The sequence below is a fragment of the Egretta garzetta genome, unplaced genomic scaffold (genome assembly GCF_000687185.1).
Source record: "Egretta garzetta isolate BGI_Z169 unplaced genomic scaffold, ASM68718v1 scaffold245, whole genome shotgun sequence".
Lineage (NCBI taxonomy): Eukaryota > Metazoa > Chordata > Aves > Pelecaniformes > Ardeidae > Egretta > Egretta garzetta.
This window is the reverse complement of record NW_009259721.1, coordinates 868,235-880,816: the sequence shown is the minus strand read 5'-3', so window position 1 is coordinate 880,816 and position 12,582 is coordinate 868,235. Positions and strand designations below refer to the sequence as shown.

The window sequence follows — 12,582 nt, the reverse complement described above, 5'->3', positions numbered from 1 at the left end:
GCCGCCCGGGTGAGAGGCCGGCGGGCTCCGGGCAGGGACCAGCGGTCGTGTATCAGCGCAAGGCTTCGCGCTTCGGTTTCCTTATTGCCCGGGTGCAGCCGAGGTGCCTCGGCGCGTCTTTGCGCGTGAAAATGGGCTTTTTGCTCCTCGCCTTTCTTTTCCCAGGTCAGCAAAGTTAGCGGCGTCTGTAAAAGGCGCCGTGAAACCTGTCCGGTTCCCAAACACCTTCAGAGCGTGTTTTCCCCTTTTCTGCTTGCCCCAGCTGCTGACCGTAACTTTGATGTAGATCCTACAAAGGATACCGTGTGGAAGGGACTAAGCGAAAGCAAAGGGAACAATATTTATTTTAGGGAATGGAGAGACGAGCAGACTGTTCCTCTTGCGTAGGAATGTGGAAGAGGGACAGTCTCACAAGCAGCACCAAGTTTCACGTAGCAAATTAACACGTAGCCTTTTCTGCAAGCCTGTAGGCACCAGTTACCTACAAACGGTACTTAACAAATCCACCGCTACTCCTCCTTATGTCAGAAAAATATTATACATAGCTTTTTGCTTTGTTCTTTAATGTTCTGAAGCGGAGCATTAAGGCTCATAGATCTCCAAGGATCCTGGAGCTTGGAGCCTGCTCTCATTTCTCCCTTAAATTGCCAATTTCGGCTTCATTACAGTCAGCCATTGTGAAACAAGCAGATAGAGCTTTAAAGGTGCAATTCGTCCTTTAGTTAATATTTTAGATCACATGAGCATTGTTTGAAGTGAGTATTCCAGAACAGAATTCATACAGTCTTTAGCATGTTACTGAAATCTATCCAATCCTGTATAAAATATTTTACTCTGTCATTTGGTTGAATTTCATTTGAACTCCTAAAATCAAAGGCATTGTTACATTTGATGTGAAAATTAAAACAAAAGTAAGGCTTTATCATGTTGGGCTTTATGGTGGTGCAGGTTTGAGAGCGAAGGAAACGCAGTAAATTGCCCATGGTGTTCTAGCAAGTCCCTAACAGAGCTGGAAGGAGAACTGGGGTCCCTGCAGTTAGGCTACGCCTAGCCTAGCCGTTCAGTCTGGGAAGGAGAGCCAGTGGTGCAAGAACCTGGGGTCATGAGGCATTTTTCTCCCCCTCCAGCTGTGTTCACCTGAAGTCTCCGGTTCTTTCAAAGCACTTGCGGGGAAGATTTGTCCTTCAACAAGAGGCTCTTCAGAGCTGCATGCACCCAAGTACTTCGTTTGGCAGAGTAGAAGGGATTTTGCTTGAAATCAGAGCCTACATTCTACTTCATGTCCCAGCTCAGGCAACCTCAATTCAATTTAAAGCAACTCCATGTTTAGCACAGATAATCTTAAGCGAGATCTGAAAAAGAAACACGCAGCAAAGATTTACTGTAGTATCCATTTTATAACCATTCGGATAGGTTTAGAACTTTTATATGTTTCCTTTTCTAAGTCTGAGTTCACCAGTGCCTTGAAATAAAGCAAAGAAACAAAAACCAATAGAGCAACAAAATTAATTCATTCCATACCCCGCAAACCTCGCTTTGTCATTCTCTACAGGCATATTTTAGGTAGGCTAAGGGATTCATTTTAGTTTAAGGTCTACTGCAATGTACCTTATTGCCTACTTAAGTTCATTCTGCCGCCCTTTTGCCAGCTTAAACTCATGGTTGAGCAGCTTCCTTCTCAGACACTCCCCATTTCAGAAACGGGAAGTCTTTTTGCTAGCATGCCGCGAGCTACCTGAAATGGCAGTGATGGCCAGGAAGTAGGTCGGTTTGCAGAAAGTTGTATTTTCGTGCTTCTGCAAATGAACATCCTGCCACTGTGCTGACACCGCTTTGAAACAAGTCAGCTCTAAAATCGAACAGCCATTCAAGTGCTTGACATTTAGAATTAATTACTCTGCAGCCTGTTTCCTGCACTCCACTCCCGATTTCAATAGCTGGACTTAAATGCTTTGTATTTTATTGCTCCACAAGAAGGCAGGGCTAGGGATACTTTATAAAAGTGAACACTTTTAACTTACAGTGTTTGCTTTGTTTGTGGCTGGTTTTGTGATAGCATTTGATGGAAATGCAGAGTCCTTTCTGTGTCGATTTAATTTTGTTCATCCTTCCAAGTGGAAGAATTTGTGGAAGACTGTAAAAATCTGTCCTGGAATATTGGTTTGGATTTTTTTTTCACAAGGATCTGTTTATGAGAATCCATTGATCTAAAAGTCAACCTGTTAAATCAGTTGTCCCTTTTATGAGGGTTCCACGTACAGTACAATTCTACAGCTACAACATTGTTGCATAAATTTATAAGACACTAAATCTTGTGGCTTTTTAGGGGCCTTATTTTTCCATATGTTGAAGCACCCGATAAAAGGGAATCTGTTCCTCTGGGGAGTTAATTTGCAGGATGTATTCTAGTGCAATCCTCCCACTGGAAGGCATCACAGCATGAAGTGGTACGTATTTGTAAGCGTGTTAGCACAGCCTGATATGCCTGTACTAGTGCTTACACTTGCGCTTTCCTAGAAAAGCACATGGTGTCATTTCAGAAGTCTTTCAGCCATTTAGGGCTGGCTCTCAGCAAAGTCCACAGAGGATATAAAGCAGCTGTGTCCCTCTCAATTACTGCTAAGTTATCTTCATCACCATCCACGTTTCTGATAGTGAGATCTAACGAGATTATGGCAGCAACGTATCCTAATTACAGTTCTTTAAATAGTGGAAATATTCAGATAGAGCTACATTTGTAGTATTGCTGTATACTTACCAACCTTGTCTAAAAAGCAGAAAACTGGGAGAAAATGGTTTGACATTGTTTTGTATCAATTACATCAGTTACAGACTTTTTAGTTTTTCATTTACATTGCATAATTATTTAAGGCATAAAGAATGTATATGTATTTTTTTAAATAGATGCTAATTTGGAAAACGATCTATTTTTATCTGTAGCTCAATCCAGTTAAGGCAGAGTTGTTACTTGATACTGGTGGAATAAGGCAGGATACCCTTTGTTGGGAAAGGTGTTTATTTCCTTTCATGGCTTGCTTGAAATCGTTATGCGACAAACAAAACAAACAACAATTTCTAATTAAAACAAGGAAGACTTGAAGAGAAGCAAGTTATTTCCAGCTCTGGCCATAATTCAGCTGAGGTAGTTGGGTATAGACACGCTCCTTTGTTTTACTGCTCAAAATGAAAAGTAGAAAAAGTACTCGGAGTTGTAATGAGCACTGTTCTGCAGTTGTCTTCAATAAATGTCCAGCTGAGCAAGAATGGCTTATTGCACAGCTTTGCTTGCTGTGCTTATTGGAAGAAATGGGACTTTTTTATTATTCTAAGGGAGAGGTTTAATTTGGTGACATTTCCTGTTTCAAGTCTTCCAAGATTATTCTATTCCCTTTGGTCCTGTAAAAACCATAAAAGATTTTATTATGAAAACCATAAACTCTTCCTAATTTCCACAGAATCAATACTTAGACCAGCTAAATTCTAACAACCCAAGGCATGCATATTGGATTTCAGAACGCAGTGCAGTTTTATAACTTTTTAGAAGAGAAGGGGTTTTTCTTTTCCGGCTTTAAAGTTTGCAGACATTTGGGTACTTCCCTTACAGTTGGCCTTTTCAGCTGTTTCTGGTACCACTCACAGTTCCAGATGCCTTAGTTCTTCCACTGCTGCGACACTTTGTGTCTGGGCTACAGTACAGTTTCCAGTAAAATACTACAAGATAAGAGGAGTAACCCGGCACGGCACAGGCAGCGGCTACTGCACAGGGTTACAAGTGACCAGGGCAGCAGTAGAGGATCAGGGGGTGGGGGGAGGTCACCTGCTGAAGTTCGGATGGTTTCATTTGGAGGCTCTGTCTGACTTCCCTGGTTCACGTTGGCATTTTCCATCACCTCCCTCATCTCTGTCAGTTCCCAGCTTTTTACTTTGTGTCTCCATACCCCTTCTGCACTCTGAGCACGTCAGTGGCTTTTCAAAGTCCGTGAGGCATAATTAACTCTGGAAGCAGTCCGTGGCAGTTGATGTAATTGATTTGCTGCTCCATTTCTAGAGGGATCAACCTCTCATCCTTCACACGCTGTTTGCTGTGAAGCAGTGGCACCTCCTCCAGCCGCTCATCAGCAACAAGCAAGTTGCATCGCAGGGCATGGCGGTGTCTCACGGTGTGTCAGACGCTCCTTCGCTGTGTGGTGGTGCTGTAGGTTACCACCTCATTACAGTGTCACTTTCACTGCAGCAGTTTCTTACTCTTTCTATACCTTGGCATTTAGGTTTCTGATTACTAGCAAGGATCAGGAAAAAACATTGTTTAAGAACATCACCAAGAAGAGCTTCTAGCAAGCATTCATATTCTCTAAATAGGTCGGTACTGTGCAGGTTGAACAGCTCACATTTTTACAGGTGCCCACGTGAAGTTTGCAATTCTTCTCGAGTACCTTTGGAATTCTTCTGCTTGGTCACACTGAAAAAAAATCTGGTCTTACAAGACCGACTGTTTCCATTTTGACAATGTGTGCCTAGATTTCTCCCTAAATCTGGCACTTCCTGTCACTGTCAGAGTTGGGCTTGTTGGTGAATTGCTTCAGTGTAGGTTGCAGTATGTATGAACTCAGTAAGTTATCTTTTGTCTTTAGTTTAATTAGTTTTTGCTTCCTTGTAGGTGCGTATAGCTGCAAAATTCATCACTCATGCACCCCCTGGAGAATTCAACGAAGTATTCAATGGTAAGTGAATAAGGAAAAGTGATCAGTGGTGGTTTCTTCAAATTTCATCTATTATAAGAGCCTAAGGCTGCGTCACATCATACTGCTTTTAAGGTTAAGAAGTGGTGAGGGAACAGCATGCTGTCATTCTGTGACTACATATGCTTAATGAAATTATTTAATAATTTTAATGTTTGCATTTGTACAGTTGAAATTGAAATGCATAAACAGAAACGTTTGATCAAAAAAATCCAATAAACCTACCTGAACACTCTCTTCTCCAGATGTCCGGTTATTGCTTAACAACGACAATCTTCTCAGGGAAGGAGCAGCACAGTAAGTACTAATATTTCAAACACAAGTCAAATTGCCACCGGAGATGCATATGTTTCCTTATGCCCATCATTCTGTGACAAAGCAAGCCATTTGTTATATTTAGAGCAATCTTCTGCAATTCCTTATCCCCCCAACACAACACATAATGGAAAGCATGGATGATTCTTTTTAAAAGCCCTAAGTTGGAATTTGTGCTGTAGAGGCTGTATAAAACTGACAGGAAGGCACTTTGCCAAAAGGTTTAGCTCTGCAGCAGCAGGAGTGTCTGACCTTGTTGAAGCATGATTGGTAAAGCAAGTGAAGCCTGAAATACTGAGCAATCCTTAGCTGAAGTTTAGAAAAAGAACTGCCCTCAAAAGAGAAAAAAAAGCTTTCAAAACATCTTGTTTACTTGCACAGTCTCATCAGAAGGTGCTTAAAGGTTATTCATAAAAGCTTTTTGATGCTAAGACTTCACTTCAAGCTAGGTGACATGTCAATCAGCAGGTCTTTACTTAAGATAATTGTTGTAAATATTAGTCTACTCATTTGTTTACCTTGCTGCTGTCTAAATTGTAGCTGGGGTGTGCCTGTTCTGCCTTGCTTGCTCATTTTCCCCCAGGCTGCCTGCTGTTCTACTTTTGAACTCTGTGTTTTCCTGGTCATCACTAAATAAACCTGGCTTTAGACCTGGGGTTTTATAGCTATGGTCAATAAAAGATATTGAAAAATCCTTTAAGAGTGCACGTGTGTGTTATTTGCCAAATTAAGTTGAAGTTTTCTATAATATAAATCACACCACGTACTTATCCTTCAGTCAAAATAAATGTGCATATACAGCTAACGTTCATGTTCTTTTAATTATTAACAGTGCATTTGCACAGTATAACATGGATCAGTTCACTCCAGTGAAGATAGAAGGGTATGATGATCAGGTAAGAGAAAACTTGTTACACTTGAGGTTTGTATTACTACACTGTGCAAAAGCAATAACAATGTCATTTCATCAAGATGTTGACTGGTTTCATTCTGCTGAAGTTATTACTTCTCCTCCTTCCCACACACTTCATTATATTGCCAAACGTTTGGTCTTATGGAAGAAGCATAGGTGAAATGTTCTCTGAAAGTATTGCCTGATACTGCCTAGTACCTAATTCATTGTTCCTTAAGTAAAGCTCCATGCTGAAGTCACTGGAATTCTACTTAGAGTATGAATGATTAAAGATTACTGTTTATTTAAAGCCCACTTACAAATCCTTATGCTGCTACCTGCCTACAGTTCCTACTGACAATCCAACTGATTATTCTTAATAGTATTTTTTTTCATTTTCTGAATTTTAAATCCATTCCCAGCTACCCTAAAAACCATATTGTATCTTTGATTACACCAATCTAATACTATCCAGTCTATGCCCGCAAAACAGGTGGGGTTTTTTTGAGAACAAGCAGCAAGTCCTGCAGAAGCTAGAAAGCTGGCCTGACCATCTGTTCTGTTCTCTGAGCCAAGTACTGACCTAGCTTTTCTGGTGTCCCAGATATGTTCATGGGAGGCCGATATTTTTAAGGGGGCTGACCATAGAAATAGCTTTGACAAGAGAAAGTTACAGTACAACCTGGGGGGGGAAAAAAAAAGTCAGTCTTTGGGAAGCCAGAGAATTATGGTGAATAAGCCAAAGGAGAAGGAAGGTACAGTGCTGCTTTGCTGTGTGCTTTAGTCTGTGTATATTAGGAGACACATCTATATACCCGTCTTGACCAGGAGAGCTATTGCAACATGGAACGTGACAGTAAATGGTAAATTAAGTAGTAAATTTCTTAGTTTCCTTTAGTTGGTGAAGGAAAAGAGCAAAAATAACTTTAAAAGCAAACCCACCTGTTTGTATTGTAAGGATGCCCAACTTTAAGCTAAATATATACATTATTATAATACAGCCATTTCTGGGACAGAAGGCCAAGTGCAGTATTACTGTGAAGAGCAGAGAGTTTACCTACAGCCTCACTACAACTACTCTTAGCTGAAACTATTACTGAAAGTCCCTATTTTTGTTATTACTGTTTCCTTATGTGCTATTATAGCTCAATGAAAGAATCTACTGAAACTTTGATATCTATTCAAATAGAGAAAAATGCAAACCAGCACATTTACAGCAGTCTAAGTGTATCTTAATTTCAACTTTTTACAGGTCTTAATCACAGAACATGGTGATCTGGGCAACGGCAGATTTTTAGACCCAAGAAACAAACTTTCCTTTAAGTTTGATCATTTAAGGAAAGAAGCAAGTGACCCCCAGCCTGAGGACACCGAATCAGCTTTAAAACAATGGAGAGACGCCTGTGACAGCGCACTGAGAGCTTACGTGAAAGATCATTACCCCAATGGCTTCTGTACTGTTGAGTATCCATCTTGTTCCACTGAAACTTCATTGCTCCCTGTCAGTCAGTACCTTGAGTGGACTTTGTGCTGGGCAGCGCTCTTTGACTTCCCTATCCTCGTTAGCATTTTTGCTAGCTTTGGAATAACAGGTTCCAAAGAGGATGCAAATATCTTAGTATGCACGCAGTGGTAAAGATATTATATGGGCCTTATTTTGCGTAGTCATCACTGCCAAGCACCTTAACTCCTGCAGTTAATCAAAAGGAAGCATTATGTGCACACATATGCAAATGGAGGTGTTGGACAATATAATTAGTGGTACACGTTCCCAGTGAGATACTGCAATAGCAAGCCTCCACAGTGCTGCCAAGAACAGAAATTAAGACTGGCTTTCCTCAGCTCTTGGGCCTTTTTAACTCTTTTTCTAAATACAGGTTTATGGTAAATCTATAGATGGGCAGCAGACAATTATTGCCTGTATTGAGAGCCACCAGTTCCAGCCCAAAAACTTCTGGTAAGACTATTTCAACGTAGTCTATTTTCTTCCTTTGCTGTCCTCTCAAACAAGCCCATCCTCTGTGTCTTCTGACGCAGTCCGAAGGGCAAGTAGTCTTGGGCTTCCCAAGAAGTTCTGCTTCTCCTTCTGCAGCCTGTTTTCCTTGCAGCCCCCTTGGCACTTTCCCAAAGCCTTCGGTGTGACCTACCCAGAGAGAAGGGCATCAGCAGAGCTAGAGAGATGCCCTCTTGCATATTCCAGAGCACGAGTACACTGGAGCTCATCTGTGCTGAAGCTGCCCTGTACTCAACTGCGCTTCAGAGATTTAGTTGTGCCATGTAAGGCACTGTAATATGGGCCAAAATGACAGCAGAAACAACTTGCTCTTGTGAATTTTGTTCCTTTTGTTGTTAGAGCTTTTGGGAAATACAGTTTTCATGCTTTGATTGTTTTTAGGAATGGTCGTTGGAGATCAGAGTGGAAGTTTACCATCACACCACCAACAGCTCAAGTGGCTGCAGTGCTCAAGATCCAGGTGAGTTAAGTTTTTCTGGCAATAACGGGAGAAGCAGCATTGTGCTTCTCCTACACTAATGCATTCGACTCAGCATGAGATGCTGAAATACAGCCGAGAGGTCCTTCTCGAGTCAAGGTGCTATTAAACTATACAACCCAAGAAATTAATTCTTAAAACTAGTGTTTGAGACATAGTCTACAATCTGGCCTGTGGTTCATTATATAGCATTACCCTATATGCCTCCAAGTCTGCTTCACTTTATAGGGCTAAACCCTATACCATGAATTCTTTTATAATTGCTCTTATTTCAACTCTAGGCGTTTACTGCATTAACATAATCTTGAACAGTCTTGACAAAGAATGAAACCTTTTAGAAAATCCATCCTGCTTTTAGTCTCCACGTAAGCAGAGAAGACTGGCACAACGATGCTGTTGTGCCATTCTGGTAGCGTTTGGGGGCTCTAGGGATTATGAAATGAGTGTTAATGATAACCTGCATTTTGTCCCTTTGTTCAGGTTCATTATTATGAAGATGGCAACGTTCAACTGGTTAGTCATAAAGATATCCAGGACTCTGTACAGGTTTCAGTAAGTATGAGAAAAGATTTTTTTCAATAAAGCAACTATTTTGTTTCTTAAACATCTCATGAAGCATATACTTCTATGATGACATCATCTTGCCTATAAAGTAATGTGATTTTAGAGTGACTCATCAGCGCAGCCGTAGTATTTAGAGTTACACAAGAAACCCAGATTCTCAGTTGCTTAAGGTTAGACCGTATTGGAAAGTACAGTCTCTGTTGGAAAGCTCATCATCTTAGGAGTTGCAGTTAGAGAGGGCAGCATGTGCATTCTGTCTGTACGCAAGGGAAACAAAACAGCAAGAGCCGTGTCCTGAGGGAAGGTAAGTCCTGTAGAGGGAGCAATGGTCACAAAATCCCTAATCTATACCACGAAGGTCTACTTCCCGCTTGCTCACTAGGGTGCAGCCCTGTTTCAGTTTGGAGCACCAGCTCCAGCCAATAGACACCTCTGTCTGGAACGGCACCGAGACGTCCATAGTGAGTGAAAGGGACCCAGCTAAAAACACGAGGCAGAAGCTGCGGCTGTTACCCACTTCATCTACACTCAGCCTGTCCTGTGAGAAGAAACCTATTGCGTAGCTTTTGTAAGTTGCTCTTAAACATATAAAAATGTATTTTTCTCCTTTGTAGAGTGATGTCCAGGCAGCCAAGGAATTTATTAAGATAATAGAAAACGCAGAAAACGAGTACCAGGTAAGATCAGCAATTGTTAAATAAATATGATGGAATCATATCAGCCTCCATTTACAGTTAAGGGAAACATGGAAAATTGGCCTCTAATTCTGTTTCTGGCTGAGTCTGGTATTGACTGTAAGAGTTACTTGGAAAAGGGCAGTAGTATTTGCTAAAGAATATCGTTTTAAGGCTATGTGTAATTAATAATCAAGTTTGCTGCATAGTTTTTTTAAAAGGTTACAAATGGTGCCTGGAACAGGCATGAAAGGGGAGTGGGTGCATCTAAATGTTTTCCTCTGACAGTTAAAAATACTGAACAGGAAACGTGTGTGGCAGCTTTTTACGTTGTCCCAGCCTGTGTGCAAGGAGACAGATAATGAAATGCTGCTGTATTCACAGGGGAGTTTAACAGAAACCCCTGACTTGCAGACACACGGGTGACTGCATTCTTAATTGGGTTAATAGCATGCCATCACCTTGTAGAAAGGGGTTTGTGGCTTTAACACCGAGTCATGCTTTTTTGGAGTATCTTACTACTGCTGTAACTGAATCGACTTGCCGTTGCAGACAGCGATCAGTGAGAACTACCAGACTATGTCAGACACCACTTTCAAAGCCTTACGCCGGCAGCTGCCTGTCACCCGCACCAAGATCGACTGGAACAAAATCCTCAGCTACAAGATTGGCAAAGAGATGCAGAATGCTTAACGCAGAAATAAGGAGATTTACAAGATGTTTGTGTGCAAAAAAACAAATGTGGTCCTATGCCAAGTAGATGGTTTCTAAACCAGTGCAGCGTTTTTCTAGGGCTTTCAAAGTTAACAGGTTTTCTAGCCTCAGAGAGAACTGCGGAACGAATAGTGTCCTCTTTGTGTTTTGTGTTTCCTGCCGCATAAACTTCCTCTTGTGACTGCATTTACCGATAGGTCATTTTAATTAAGCCACATCCATGGTTCAGCATTAATAGCTGTTTTCAGTCACTGATTGTACTGGTTGGAAAACTTCCTAGCTGGAAAAGCCCTACTATAAATACAGCTGAGGGTGCAGAGCATTCCCTTCACCCGTGTACAGCACTCCAGGTACTCCAGTAAGTTTGTCGAATCTGCCAACAGCTCAAGGCGCTATGCTGCAAGATACAGTAAATGCAAGAGACAGCGAGTCCTCATGTGTCCACATCACCGACCTCCACAAAGCAGAAAGCCTGCAGGCTTAGATTTTACTAAATAAAATGAGTTTACAAGGTCCTTTGCAGAAATCCCTATGCAGCCAGCTCTTCCAGGGACACAATATATTATTATTTTTTTTTTAATCTGAAGATTTGAGCCACGTTCCCTAAAAGTGAACATTTTTGCTCTCCCCTCCCTCATGTACGTACGGTTACTGACATCTGCATTTTTACAGAACTGCAAGTTCCTGTGTTGAATCACTGCTGCCCCATGTAGGCTGGACAGTGATTAAAGGTGCAAATGTCTACAGAATAATCGGTATGTTGTGCTTTAACGCTTTGTGGCAGGTTCTTAGCATTTGTATCACAGGTGTATGGATGGATAGTGTACAAAATAAATAAACTTGCACCAAAGTGAGAGAAAAACCCTTTCCGTTTTGTCTCAGTTGTGGCCAGTTCCTTGTCGTACTTGAAGGGGATGTTGGAATCAGTCTCTCCATTGCTCTCAAGTGCTTGCTCTGCCTTCCTTTGTTTTTCTGTAAAATCCAACAGAGCAGTCCTACCAGTTTCTCTTAAGGGGGGATTGAAGGGGCTTGCGTACGCCTTTCGCAGCCAGGACTTGGACCATGGATTCACTGCAAGGTGAAGCCCCTTGGGTGAACTCACTTGGCTTTGTTTGCACTCGGTTATCACTGGGCCTTCTTGAAGGTTCTGGTTTTTAAACTGGCTCGTGTCTTCCTGTTTTTAAATACACAGAGGGGGGTTGGGAGGGTTGGGATGGGGCTGCCCATGCATGATGCTTCAGGTTTCGCACAGTAAAACCACAAAGTAAGCGTGTCTATCCCTTGTGAGAAATTCTGTCTAAATAAGATATATTTGTATTTGCTGTTGAGCCTGACCATTCGTCCTACCGGCATCCTCTGTATCGAACAGTAGAAATACACCGGTCTTTGTTTTAAAGCCATTTGTGTCTGTTCTTTCGTTGTCTCGCCCCCGTTAGCTCCTGATGAAGGTAACGGCCTGAAGGCAGGGGTGGTGTTGCTTACAGACCCACAGGTGATGCTCCCGTCCTGGTGCTCAGACCAGGGAACTGGAGGTCTAAGAACTCTCAGATCGGAAGTCACACAGCTCTAGGGAGGCACCTAACCCCGGGGAAAACGTAGCCAAGGAGGTTGCTCTGCTCATCATCTGCGCCTTGCTGTAACACCTACCTCACCTCTCCTGCTCGGCTTGCGAATCTCTGCTGGACGCGTCCCACGGCGGGGGCACTGGGCAGAGCAGGGCTCTGGAGGATTTGTGTGCAGCTGGGCAGAGCCGCTCAAGGGCAGCGCTGCTGCCAGCCAGTGTTTGTAGAAAGGGTTTCCTCCCTGCCCGCAGCGCCTGGGGGAGATGAAAGGTTATGTGGACAAGCACCTAAGGTGCAGTGGCCTGTGGCTGTGGTCCCATCCAGACAAGCACTGGCAGCAATTCCAAGAATGTGAGGCTGAAGCGGGGGCCCAAGATAAGGCTGTGCACACAACAGAGCTTTTATCTGCCTCAAGGCTAGCCTTCCCCAGCTCCGGGCTGAGTTTCACTGCAAGTAGTTCATCACCACTTGTTCCAACCTTAAGGCCGTTCCTGTCTCTTTGTCCTCCAAATCTTTAGCTAATCATCCTTTCGGCCAGCTCGTTCCCTGCCAGCCTCCTGGCCCTTCTCCCCCCCCAGCCTTCTCTCCAGCAGGCCCAACTATTCCAGCCATCCCACACCCTCGCACGCT

General features: G+C 42.6%; 1 protein-coding gene and 1 long non-coding RNA gene across 6 annotated transcripts in view; one reads left to right on the top strand and one right to left on the bottom strand.

The window, feature by feature from the left end:
* Window positions 1-58: 58 nt before the first annotated feature.
* The window catches only part of LOC118452335, a 13,449-nt gene continuing 925 nt past the window's right edge, over window positions 59-12,582 (bottom strand). The window contains exons 2-6 of one of the 5 annotated variants that reach the window (XR_004842086.1): window positions 12,038-12,206; window positions 4,965-5,107; window positions 3,818-4,694; window positions 3,535-3,711; window positions 60-1,352 (exon numbers count right to left, since the gene is read on the bottom strand). This is a non-coding gene — a long non-coding RNA (uncharacterized LOC118452335). Of the gene's footprint in view, window positions 1,353-3,534; window positions 4,695-4,964; window positions 5,108-12,037; window positions 12,207-12,582 lie in introns of all 5 variants that reach the window. The other 4 variants (XR_004842087.1, XR_004842089.1, XR_004842085.1 and 1 more) reach the window with 4 other exon arrangements.
* Window positions 4,636-11,580, top strand: CAPZA1 (capping actin protein of muscle Z-line subunit alpha 1). The gene is made up of 9 exons (XM_035894879.1): window positions 4,636-4,721; window positions 4,985-5,036; window positions 5,887-5,950; window positions 7,199-7,405; window positions 7,824-7,903; window positions 8,342-8,420; window positions 8,919-8,990; window positions 9,617-9,679; window positions 10,229-11,580. The coding sequence occupies exons 3-9, from the start codon at window positions 5,906-5,908 to the stop codon at window positions 10,367-10,369; spliced, it is 687 nt and encodes a 228-aa protein (XP_035750772.1). The 5' UTR covers window positions 4,636-4,721; window positions 4,985-5,036; window positions 5,887-5,905; the 3' UTR covers window positions 10,370-11,580.